The 13,765-nt window shown below is 26.5% G+C and overlaps 1 protein-coding gene across 1 annotated transcript; it reads left to right on the top strand.

Moving 5' to 3' along the window:
• Positions 1-13,399: 13,399 nt before the first annotated feature.
• LOC113856446 lies at positions 13,400-13,765 on the top strand. Its single transcript, XM_027488261.1, has one exon. It carries the CDS (start codon positions 13,431-13,433, stop codon positions 13,635-13,637), a length of 207 nt encoding a protein of 68 aa, XP_027344062.1. The 5' UTR covers positions 13,400-13,430; the 3' UTR covers positions 13,638-13,765.

Below are 13,765 nucleotides of genomic sequence, written 5' to 3'. Positions count from 1 at the left end.
ACAACAAGTGAATTTATAAAATTAAATATTACTCTAATGGTAGTCTTGAGTGATTTAACGCACGATTAGTTATACTTGGCAACCACCAAGTTGAAGGTTTGGATTTCACCAAAACTTTTGCTCCTGTGGTTAAAATGGTCACCATCCGCACTGTACTGGCTATAGCAGCTGCCAAAGATTGGGAGCTTCATTAAATGAATGTTTCATAATGCTTTCCTACACGGGGATCTTGAAGAGGAAGTTATGTGAAATTGTCTCTCGATTAGTGTCATAACCAGGAGTAACGTGCAAACTTAGTAAATCACTTTATGGTTTACGCCAAGCCCCTCATTGCTGGTTTGCAAAACTTTCTACTGCTTTGATCCAATATGACTTTCAACAGTAGTATTCCGACTACTCGTTGTTCAGTCTTCACCAAGGTGAAGTGCAACTTGTATTGTTGGTTTATGTTGATGATCTTGTCCTTAGAGGTAATAATACAGCTGTTATTCGACATTTTAAAAATTATCTCCATAATTGTTTCCATATAAAGGATCTAGGAATCTCCATAACTATTTCCATAACCTGCGGCACATTGGCACGTATTGTGTCACCTCTTCCTCGGGGTAGAAGTTGCTCGATCCTCTGCCAGTATCTACTTATGCCAACAAAAATATGCCTTGGATATTATAACAGAAGTTGGGTTGCTTGGAGCTAAACCGACTCCCACTCCCTTAGAAGAAAATCATCGGTTAGCATTGGTGGATGGCCCGTTGCTCTCTGACCCTAGCAAATATCGTCGCCTCATTGGATGTCTCATTTACCTTCATTTCATACGACCTAAGTTGTCCTACAGTATTCATATTTTGTCTCAATTCATGTAGAATTCCCGAGAAGGCCATTGGCACACTACCGTGCGTGTGGTTTGTTACTTGAAGGGGCACTCCAGGTAGGGTATCTTTTTGCTCTCTGATAGTAACCTCTGTCTCTATAGCAGGTGTGGCTCTGATTGGGCAAGTTGCCCTCTAACTCGCAAGTCTCTCACTAGTTGGTTCATTCAACTTGGGAACTCACCGATTTCCTAGAAGACCAAGAAACAACACATTGTCTCAAAATTCTTTGTTGAGGTTGAAAATTGCTCCATGGCTAACATCACTTGTGAGTTAAAATAGCTGAAAGAAATTCTCTCTAACCTTAGCATCTCCCTCAATGTGCCCATTCAACTCTACTGTGACAACCAAGCTACTCTTCATATTGCCAAGAACCATGACTTTTATGAACGCACAAAGCACATTAAAGTTAATTGTCACCTAGTTTGGGATGAAATTGTTCGAGGACATCTTAGTCCCTCTTATGTTACTTCTCATACCCAACTTGGGGATATTTTCACAAAGGTGCTTGGTACCAAACAATTTCATTATCTGTTGGGCAAGTTGGGTATTTAAGACTTTCATGTCCCAACTTGAGGGGGTAAAACAAGAATAATCATATATATTCTTTTAGTGTATCTTGCATAATTTGTTAGCATCCATTTTGCAGGAAGATATTTTCTGTTAGTATCTTTGACCCACTAATTTGAACAAGTAGATTATTCAATATTAGAATAATTCAGTGCATCGATTTAACACCGTTTTACATCACCGAACTTGTATATATATATAGACGAGTTGCAACGAAAAAGAGCATATCATTGATGCATTTGAATTCACATTTTAGCAACTTTTATTGCTTTAATTTGCAAAGTGGATCAACTATTCCACCTTACAAATTTCCAGCCTATTAGCTATTAGCTTCTGTATTGGGGTGCGCAATGTCTTAACCAAAGTATAAATATATATTCAAACTCCATGTTAAAAATCTTATCATCATTCTTCAAAGTAATTATTTTAAGAAGTCCACTTTACGCTTTGCATGTTTTCTTGATATTTGAAAATTTGCAACACCACACCTTAGGGATACAAAAATGTTTAAAGAAGTCATTTTGTTAATAAAATTATCAAATTCACTGTAAATGTAATTTTTAAGTTACTAAATTATTAAACAATAAGCTACTTATTACACTACTTCTAAATCTAAAAAATATTATATATTCTCTTTAGATTAAGGATTGTGATTCATTTAATATCTTAAAAATTAAAAAATATTTATATATTTTTAAAATAAATCATTAACTCTAATTTTTATTAATATAAAATTAACAATGATAATTGTTTGATATATTAAAGAACATAAAATACTCTTTATCCATAAAAATACTCTTTCATTTTACATACCGTCATATAGAATTTACTAATTAAAAATACCCCTTAAAATGTCGTATTTCTTCACCAAATTCTGATATGGAAACCCACCAAAGTCCAACAAAAAAGAGAAATGAAAATGGAGATACAAAAGGATTCTGAAATTTTGAAGCTTGAGAAAAACAGGAGAAAGGAATCTCGGAAGGAGATAGCCATGGGTGAGATCTATGAGAAATGAAAAGAGCACACCTGTCAATAAAGCTTAAGTTAAGCAATTGCAAAATGGGGCAAATGAAAGTAAACGTTTTGATGCTTTCATCCCTTAATCATAAATTATGAGCTTAAAGCGAGACATTACTTAAGAGTTTATAATAAAATCTTTAAAATAATCCTTTATATCCCAACCTCATTTTCCGAAAGAGTGTGTTTATAAATCTGCCTTCAACCTGATCATAGAAACAAAATACATAGACACATATTTGTCGAAAATGAAATTACTTATCAAAGGGAAAGGAGTCACCTAACTCTAATTAAGTCAATAGTGACCTTTATCCCTACCTACACCATACATACACAGTGGTTCCGTCAGTCTCAGTGTTTATGAAGAGATTAATCGTTTGACTCAAGATTTCATTTTCGTCTTAGAATTGATAGGCATTATGATTGCAACATGGTCTACACTCTACAAAGAATATATGACTTCATCTGAAGCTTAGGGAGGCCTAGGGATCTATGTAATTTATGTGGTCTATTAATATTTTCCTTTTGAATAAGTTTATATCAAAAATTATAAATGAGTAATAGAGACTCTAGGCTATAGGTCCTATTTCATAAATCCCTTGTGAGAAAATGGTTTCTAAACATTGTTTTTTTTTTTTTTTAAAGACAGTCAAACCTTTTTTTTTAATTATGTGTCATTTTTAACAAATTAAAAAGATATTAATCATTTTCCAATTTCATTTTTGGGTCTTGGTATTTTCACTAAATGAAATAAAAAGAGAACATCAATTATATGAAATAAGATTTTAATAAAAAAAAAAACTTTGAAGCTATTTCCTGTACATTATTTTAAACGACAGTTGCTTTGACATTTCTAAGAACAAATAAAATTTTATGGAACTTATACATCAACTAAATTTTAGATATTGTTTGGTGACATCCACAGCCCAATTTTTCCTTTGGTCATTTTCTTCAATATTATTTTCTCTATCAAAGACATGGTGGACACAAGGTTTAAATGACAAATTAATTAAAAACCAAAGATTATATAAATTCAAATTAATATTTGAGACCCACATGGATCCGATAATTTGGGCATTAAAAAGGAACCCATTTGTTTATTATCAAATTTCAGAGGAATCTTGAACTATATGGACATCCGTCTTATTTAATTTAAAATTTTATTTTCTCTCTTTCTTTATTTTTGAATTTTTTTTATGAGGAAAAAAAAAACATTTTATCATGTGGGTTGTGAACATGCATGGCCTCAGTCCTCACTATCGCAAGCAACTCGCAATGTGCAATAATTGTCACAGTGGGATCATATGGTCCCATTGATTGATATTTCATTTCAGTAGTGGCTGGCAAATATATATACACACACACTCAAAGGCTTGGTTCTTCTATAGATCCCCTCTGCACTAACACCATTGGGATAGTGCACATGTTCTTGTTGTTTATTATTTATTTATTTTTGCTATTTTTCCTTTTGGATTGTACTCAACCCATTGTTATTGGACAAGTGTATGTTCAAGAATCTTGCCCTTCACAAACAATAAAGACTAATCTTTATTACTTTAATAATTCCTTTAAATGCTTTCTTAGATTCTGCATCTATTCTGCATAAGCTTAAAGAATTCCTTCAAATGTTTTCTGAAACTCTATAGTTTTCTCCATCAACACTTCAAATTGAATTTATCTCTCAATTTTAAAATTAGGGTTTTACTAACCTTGATCTTTAGAGTTGGACTTAAATATTTCAAAGTAATAAATATTTTAAATAAAATCTTATCATTAATAATTATTATCTTTTAAAATTGATGTTCATAAATAAAAGAATTTTATTTAATGTAAGTTCACTATACTTTGACAAAAACATTCCTATTTAATTTCTTCTTATTTAATTTAATTATTTACACACTTGTTAAACGAGAAAATGACCGAAAAAATTGTTAATCAAGTTTAAAATTTCTAAAATGATAATATAGTTTTGAAATAAAGAAAAAAAAAACTTTAGTTTTAGAATGGAGAGAGTAATTAGCATAAAATCGAACCTACAAATTTAGAGTTGTCTCAAAATGTCTATGATTTTAAAACAAAAATTTTGAACAATATTTTTTTTCTTTCGTATTTGACTTAAATGATTAATTAATTTATAACTATATTTCAACTCTTTTAATAAAAAAAATTAGTTAAAAGGCCTATTTTACTATAACAGTTGGTTTCATTAATAAATTTTATAAAATGTATTTCTCCTTTTTATTTTCTTTGTTTAAATAACAGGTATTCTTCATATGAACCATGATAAATTATTTAAAATTAAATTAAAAATTAAGCGCCTGGCTCAACTCAAATCTAACTATTATGGCCAGCTCTCCATGAATGATAAGTAGAAACATTATAAGTAACATGTAATGTATGCAATATTCTTATTTTTGAAAAAAAAACTTAATATATTAAAAATTAAAAAATCCATTCAGTTTTTTTTTTTATGTATTTCTTCCACATTTTATTATCTATTGCTCTGAAACTTTTAGTTAATTTTAAATATTTATCACTTTAAAATACAAAAAAAAAAACTTTCATTATTCATTATTGTTTGAGTCAAATAAAATTACTATAGTAATAAAATTCTTTTTCTAATTATAAGTATTTAATATAATTATATTTATTCAAATTCAAACTTGAGACCACAAATTTAAGTATACTAATTGATTCATGTGTTTGATAATAATAAATATTTTTTTATTAAAAATAATATTAAATAGTATTAAAACTATGATACGATATTTTATAAATACAATTTAATATTGTTATTGGTTTTTAAATATTTACTAAATTAAGATAATTAATAATCATCATATTTATTTTATAGAAATAAAATGATATAGAAATTTAAGGAAAAATTATATAGTATTGACAAAGATAATATGCATACTAACACATGCTTACTGCGTAGCACTATATTGGGAGTATTGACCTGTGTATTGCATAAATAATAAATAATGCATGTTTGATATAACTTATTTTTAAACTTAAATATTTAATTTTTATTTTGCGAGAAATTTTTGAAAAAAGTATTCATTTTTCTAAAAGAATTATCTAAACATTCACTAAAAACGATCGTGCGATTAAATTTAAGGCTCATATTAATCAATATCATAAAAACATTAGTTAAATTATTAATAAATATATAATTGTAACTAAATATTATAATAAAATATATTAAAAACCATGATGAGTATACTTATAATGTTTTTCATAAAAAAAATAGTTTTAAGTTTCTAATCAATATTTTAAAGCCAAATGTTAATATTTTCATAAATTACTTAATTATGGGTTTGTCTTCGGCCATCAAAATTTTCGACTTGTCAAAGTCTAACACTGGGGGTAAGGTGATGTATTTTTGTTACAAATTTATTTAAAGTAATTTTTTAAATAAAATTATATTTATTTTAAGATCGTAAAAAAGAATATAATTTATTATTAAAAAAAGAAAGTAACGATAATTAAAAATATACCCTTACTTTTAAATAAGCTATCACTTCAACAATGGCTTATCCATTTATCTGTTATTTTCATGTCATGTATATATTTTGATACCAGCTCAGAGTTTCGATGTTAAAGAAAGGAAATGGATTAAAATAAACTTTCAGCTTTGCTGTTTAGGCAAAAATACATGAATGACGACGATAAATGAATAGGGTTGAGATTTGACTGCAAGACACAATTATCATGCAGATGACATGGATCCAAGTGTGTGGAATCTGGAATCATTATATACATATATAACAATTAGCCAACAGGATAAGAGTGAACGTGCATGCATGGTACCCGTAGTTCTTAGAAAGCAACCTTGCCTGGTGTTAGAATTGGACCAAACATATTGACTTATGTTCTTCACACATTAATTTTATGGTTTTGAAGTTTCCCACTTCTAACACCAAGACTTTGAGTGCGTTTAACAACCCATATTTATAGTTTATTTTTTAAATTATTTATTTATTCAATAAACTAATAAAAATGTTTGCTGAACAGAAAATAAAAGAGAAATACTTATAGTTTTTGAAAATTAGGTTATAAATGTGTTTAACATAAGTTTATAGTTTGTTTACAAATTTTTAATTTTAGTAAAAAAAAAAAATAGTAGACTTATTTAATAAATAAAAACTATCGAGAACTTATAACATTTTAAAGTTAGTTTAGGAAAGTTACTTTAAGTAGTATTTAATTTATTAAAAATTGGCTTCTAATATATTTCTTATTTTTGCCTCTAATATTTCAAAAAATTATAATCATACAAAATAATATTAATATTTATGTAATAATTTAATATATTTTAACTAGTTATATAATAAATTTTATAATTTTTGAATTCAATTAAGTAATTTAAATAAATATAAATGTAGGAGGAGCAATTACCACCGTGTGAATTAGTGGATTATTAGGACAGGAATGGGCGAACATATCGTGGGGCTTGGGTTGGATATACAACTACGTAATACACTTTTCGGCCTAATTTTCTGGTGAGTGGCAAACCAACTCCCAGTAGTTTTATAGTAATTAATTTCAACGTTTCATTTAAGATATATTATATAGTTCAAATTTTTAAGGCACATTTCATTCTACTCTTTCATACGGAGAGCAATGGTGGTAATATCATGAATAAATCATCTCGTGCTAAATTTTGGTAATGTTCATTTTGTATTAACTTTATATTCACAAACATTAATATTTTTTATATTGTCAACAGAAAAACTTCACATGATAGACCGCAAGAATTTTAATATGAAATTATCAATTTCATAGTAATAGCACGTTATTTGAATTCGCCACTCTTTTCAATATGTTTTTTTGTTATTGAATGAATTTACATTCTTTTTGGTGACAGCAACATGAAATTTCAATTGATAATTACTAAATTTTTATAATATTTTTTGTAATTGTACTTTTTTTAATTTTTGTCTAATGGTACCTTTTCTTTTTAATAGTATAAAGCCCAGCAAACATTGTGAGAGGCTATGTTTGAAGGCCCAAAAAATCCCATGTAAGTTGTTGAATACTATGACGTGGAAAATAATTAAGAAAAAGGGATTGGGTTTCTACAAATTTGGGTATTGGTGGGCCCAAACGTAAGGTTCTTCACAATGGGCTATTAGTTAGTGAATATTGTCATGTCCTTCTTTTCTTTTTTATTTTTGGGTCCAAAATGTCTTGTGTTTCTGTTGTGAGAATTTAGTCATACGTTTTTTTTTTCCAACGGAACTTAGTCATATGAAATTATGATTTAGGTCAAGCACTCGTCTTACAATTTGGACCTTAGTTTTGGCCTTTTTGTAACTTCTTACCCAAATAAAAAAACCCTCACCCAAAAAGACGTGGGCGTCCAACATGAGACATCTAGACCAAAACCACACTATTAAAAATATTTTTATTTAAGATAACTCTTAAAAATTATGACTCAATTTATATATAAAGGTAGATAATAAAAAATTATTTTCAAATATAAACATTTTTCAATAAAAATAATGAGAAAATATTTTATTAATCTTCATAAATAATGCAAGATTGGACTACGCACACTCAACCCAAAACATTGCATATTCCCCCGTTAAAAAGTATACACCATCAAGAATTCGTTGTTGAGCAAAAAATTTGTTGAAAAATTCCTTATTAGGAAAACGGTCTTTTAAAAAATATTAGAGAGTCAAGAAAAAAATAATAATATCCAATATTGTTCATGAAAAAAAAGTTAATTTAAATTAATTATACAAATTTAAAATATTTTTAAAATACATATCTATTTAACCCTAATACTGACTTATTATATAACTCTTGCTACTTTTATATTTTAGAAATTTAATTTAAAATAAAAACTATTGTTAATGTTATTATCTTATTTTATCGTCCATTTCTACTATTAATACCACTGTATTCTATTGGCTTTTTTTAGTATGGTTTTTTTTTTAAATTAAAAAAATAGGAGATTTTTGGTGAAAGTATGAAAATATATTTTCTTAAAATATCGTAATTGGGAATTTTTTTACAAAAATGTCAATGGTAAATTTTGATATACTTTTTAAATATTTATTTTTTAATATTTAAAAGAAAATTTAAGATAACGTAAATTATACATAAATCTCTTATAATTTCTAAACAATCGAAAATAATATAAATCACATATCAACGTTGTAATAAAATGTATAATAAAATTAAAAAATAAATTTAATTTATCAAAATAGTAGTAATAATAATAATAATAATAACTTAAAATTAATTGTATTTAGTGAAATGAATAATATTTAAAAAGAGAAATAAAAATATATTTAAATTAATTGGTAAAGATGATTATTTAATTAAAAAATATTGAATAAACTTGTATTGCATGAGATTCAAGATAATGTTAGTACATAAAGATCTTAACGATTTAAAAAGCATAAAGATATACAATAATATTATAAATCGCTGCAATCAAATAATTATTTAAATTAATTCAATTAATTAATTAATAATTTCATAATTAAAAAAATATATAAACAAATTATATTTGATCAAAACTATTTATTTAATTGATTAAAGTTAAAACATATTAGATTTTTTATCACATAAGGCTTAGATAATGTAAGTATATGTAAATTTTACCAATTTATAAAGAGAAATTATAAGTTAGTGTTATAAATTATAATATTAATTAAATAAAATAATTTTTATTTAATTAATTAATTATGTTTAAATATAAGACAAAATAAAAAATGTTTAAGAAAGTACAATAATAAGAAATAATAACATAATATTATACTTACCCTTTATAGATTATATACTATTATGCTATATGAGTGTTAATTAAATATTTGCATATATCCCAATAAAATACAATATATTTTCTCCACAAGAAAAGGTAACATCATTTTTTTACTTAAAAAAAAAACAACCAACATATTATACACAAAAGGTACAATAAAAATATAAAATTTATATCAACACATTATACACAAAAAGTACAATAAACATGTATAAAATTTATATTAGGTGAATATGTATGCAAAGTAACAACTTAAAAAAAATTTAAATATTTATGAAAGATAAGTATCTAACATATTTATTAAGTAAGTTTAAATTAATGGATTAATCTTTTATTAATTCAAAAATAAAATCTCATAAAAATTTGCATTTATTTAAGCTCTAAAAGAATCATCCTAACTTAGAAATCAAATTATTCAAGGATAATGCACTAAAAATAAAAAGAAAAATAAATAAAAACACTTCGGCAACATCATATTTTCAAAAGGTCATACATTCATTGATCCAAAACAATAAGAAAACGCTATTTACTATGTAAAAAATTATGTCCATCAAAATATCTAATATTTAAGAGTTGGTCAAAGGTAATGATTCTATGTTCCAAATGAAGATTTCTTGTGCATGCAGGCAGAATAATTTTAAATTATAAAATCTAAAACCGTAAAGACTCATTTAAGCTTGTAAATGTATACGAGCTTCAAAAGGATGCACGCTAATGTTTCATGAAACCAAAAATTTAAATGAAATAACAGGAAAGAAGAAAGAAACAACTAACAGTAACTATTGGATTGTGACACAGTAGAATGCGAAAGATATAAAATTATTTCTTTTCTGCTTGAACCACCCTCCAATTTTTTTCAAACTCCTCTTTGGTGTTGCTATCCAATTCAATAATGTTTAATTTCTCTATTGGAAATCAAATTTATTTTATTCCAAATATGTGAAAACCAAACTTTTTATTTCAAAAAATAATTTGTTTCCATTTCTTTTTTTTAAAAATAAATTTAGACTTTTTCTTTTACAGAATAAAACTATAAATATATAAAAACGTTTAGACCAAAAAAAGTAAAAATAAAGAACGAGTATTCACACGCACAAATTACTTCCAATCTTCTTTAACACTTGATTGAGATTTATTTTGATTTCATTATCTCTTATTATAATTTATCTTTGGTTTTCCTGCTGATAGATATATTTTATCTGCTCTAAAATATTGGTGAAGATAGCAATATGCTCTCATAACTATTACGTCGTTTTATACTTAGCTACAAAGAAATCTAACATATGTTACACTCAAGAGCATTGAAACTTATTCCCAACCCCAAATGAATGGTCCTTTTTGCGACTTTTAGCTCACATGTTTAATTTTGATAGTGCACCTTCCCAATGCCATTTGGACTATTGGAGTCGTAGGTATGTCAATCCAAAGTTCTTATATAAAATTATTTAGTATGTTTATAAAAAAAAATTGTGTAAAAAATATATCTAAATCACTATATAAATATCTATATGTATATTGAATAGAAAGTTTCCTTAAAATTAATTAGTGTAAACTATATATATATATATATATATATATATATATATATATATATACGTACCGTTCAAATTTATTATTTTTGCACAGCTATATGGATAACGAAAGCTTCCTTGATCTTGATGTATGATAAAGTTATTACTTAGTATTAAGTGATTTTTCTTTTTCAAATAAAACTTAGTAGTAAGTGTTTAATTGGTGGTGGTTTTCAGATATTTTGATTTTGGATGGTGTATGCACAAAATTATGAATATATGTACTTTTTATTTTGATTTTTTTTAACGAGAAGTGCATATTAAAAGTTAAAAATATGTATTATCATAAAATTATAAAAAATAATATAATTTTTATAATAATCTAAAATATTTAATAAATTATATTGAATACTTCTTAATATATTTTCTTAAGCATATATTAAAAAAATGTTTTATTTCAATCAGATAAAACAGAGTAGGGTGCTAAAATTTATGCACATGTTCGTAGATGGGGTAAGGACCATAATTTTCACATGGTATAAAATCTTATTTAGTGCCAACTCCTGCTTTTAAGAGTTTATACAATTGTACCATTCATAAGTTGAAGCAATCGTGTCTAATCTATTTACGTCAGGTCCCAGGTGGTACCAATAAAACTTTTCTTATTAAATTACTTAACGAATGAAAATTATTTTTTAAAATGAGTTAAAAATAAAAAATGTAAAATATTTTAATAATAATATTAAAATTTAATTTAGTAATATTTTATCATAATATTTTTAATTTTTATATTATATAAATATTGTTTAATGTTAAAATTACTAAAATAAAAAATATTAGTTCAATTTGAATAAATTTATCAATAAATATTTATAATAGTTAAAAATTAAGTAATAAAATACATGAAAATCACCTTATAAATAAAAAACGTTTCTCGATTTTTAGAATCTTTTTAATTTAACTTTTATAAAATTAAAAAATATATAAAAATTTATTTTAATTTATAAAAAAATATTTATTTATATGTATATAATTTTTAATACTTTTTCAAAAGTTTACTCAATTTGCATCATTCTTGTTTTTCTCCTTCGTTTTCCTAATAGACGGTACACTTGTAACAGGGTTTGACTAGCAAAGTTTGCCACTATTTTAAACATTTGCAACATTTTAAATATAAAATTAAGTAGTAGGAGACTCCAAGAAATCTTCATAGTTGTATGTATGTTTTGCACAACCATGCAGTGTGTATTATGGAGTTGATTCTAACATCAGCTTATGCCTTTTGGCTGCAAAAAGACTAGAATTAATGTTAGTATTCAACATTTGACAAATATATAGAACTCTCATCACCATGAAAATATCCTTATCTGGTTATATGTTTTAACTCCTAATCAATTAAAAACAGTGAATTGTCAATAAAAAGAGAAACAATAATGTTGTGTTGTGAAAGAGTCATTGTCTCTGAAAATATTTCAATAGGGCTTTTGTATAACCACTTGCCTCCCATAATTAACATAAGAGATACAACTCATACACTTAAAAGACTAAGACATGTTGGAGTCTCAATCAAAATCATGTCAAAGACAAAAGAAGAAAACGAGTGAAGGAAGTGGCAGTGAGGTTTTCTATCCAATAGGTAAAGCACTATTTTTTCAGTTGTTAAAAAAGTTTAACCATAACAAAGAATGAATTAGAAAAAGTAGATTGTTATATTATGAGATAGGTATGCATAAGTAAATCGATGATGGAGATGATGTGTTTGTAGGCATGTGGATGCATGAAGAGCAGCACATTTATGGATCCATTGAAAGATTTAAATAAAATTATTGGTAAATACAATTCACTTTAGTCTTTCATAATCATTGGACCAACTCATGCAGGCATTCACTCCTCCCTAACCAACCCCTTCTTTACTCTCATTTACGCACTTGCAACCGTAACTTTGGGCAAAGCTTCACATTCATTCAATGGAAAAAGCCCTTCAACATGTAATTGCAGGACACGCGTCATGCATCCACCATTTCTTTGCCACGCAGGTTAACTTGCTTAATTAACCAAGATTGCCTCAAATTTTATACCACTTGCATTTTTCAGTTTCAGGAGCACTGCCAATACAATATTTTTAATTATTATTTAAATTTTATTAAAATTATAAGAATTTAAATTAGAATTTTTTATTTTAAGAGTAAGATTTATATTTTTAATAATAACTAAGAGTATGTTATAAATTAAAAATGTCTAGATTAGCTCTTAATTAATTTAAGTTAGTATCAAAAAATTTATCATATAAAAGGTTTATAAGATTAAAAAGCTCACAAAATAAGTGAATTAAAACTGACTTATAAATCAATAAGCTTTTAAAAAAAAATATTATAACCTATTAAAATGTATATAACATATTTAATTAACATAATTAATTTTAAATTAACATCAAATAGAGTTTAAAAAAGAAATATCCAATTTGAAATAATTCTGCCCTTCCAACCCCAATCACTTCAACCCTTAACCGATTTCCCTCATTATAAATACGCGACTTTGAGATAACACTTTTTGGGTACACACAAGAACCATTAAAGCTTCTATCCATAAAAGGCAACTTTCACAATAAGACAACATAAGAAATACATATATAAAAAAAATTGCAAGGAACAGCGAAACAACGTTTGATTTTTATCAGACATGGTTTGCTTCTGTTTCTTGGTGGATCAGAGAAGGAAGGTGCGGCGGAGCAAGCCAGCGGCGGGAAGCTGCTCGCGGTGCGGCGGCGGAGCCAGTGTGGCAGATATGATGACACAAACCAGATTTTGCTACGTTCCCTTTTACTCCAAATCTTGGAGAGCTGTTATATGCACTTTTTGCGGAGCCATTCTCAAGTCTTACAGATGAGCACTGCCATGTTCTATATGAACACCTTCCTTCTTTTCAGCTCTTAATTTTCCTTCTACCATCTTATTATTATGATTTTCAATTTGTGAGACACACACACATATATACACAAACGCATATTTAGATTG

The sequence above is a fragment of the Abrus precatorius genome, unplaced genomic scaffold (genome assembly GCF_003935025.1).
Source record: "Abrus precatorius isolate BTA unplaced genomic scaffold, Abrus_2018 Scaffold11, whole genome shotgun sequence".
Classification (NCBI taxonomy): domain Eukaryota; kingdom Viridiplantae; phylum Streptophyta; class Magnoliopsida; order Fabales; family Fabaceae; genus Abrus; species Abrus precatorius.
Note: the sequence above shows the minus strand (reverse complement) of the source record. Positions and strands in the feature narration are given on the sequence as shown.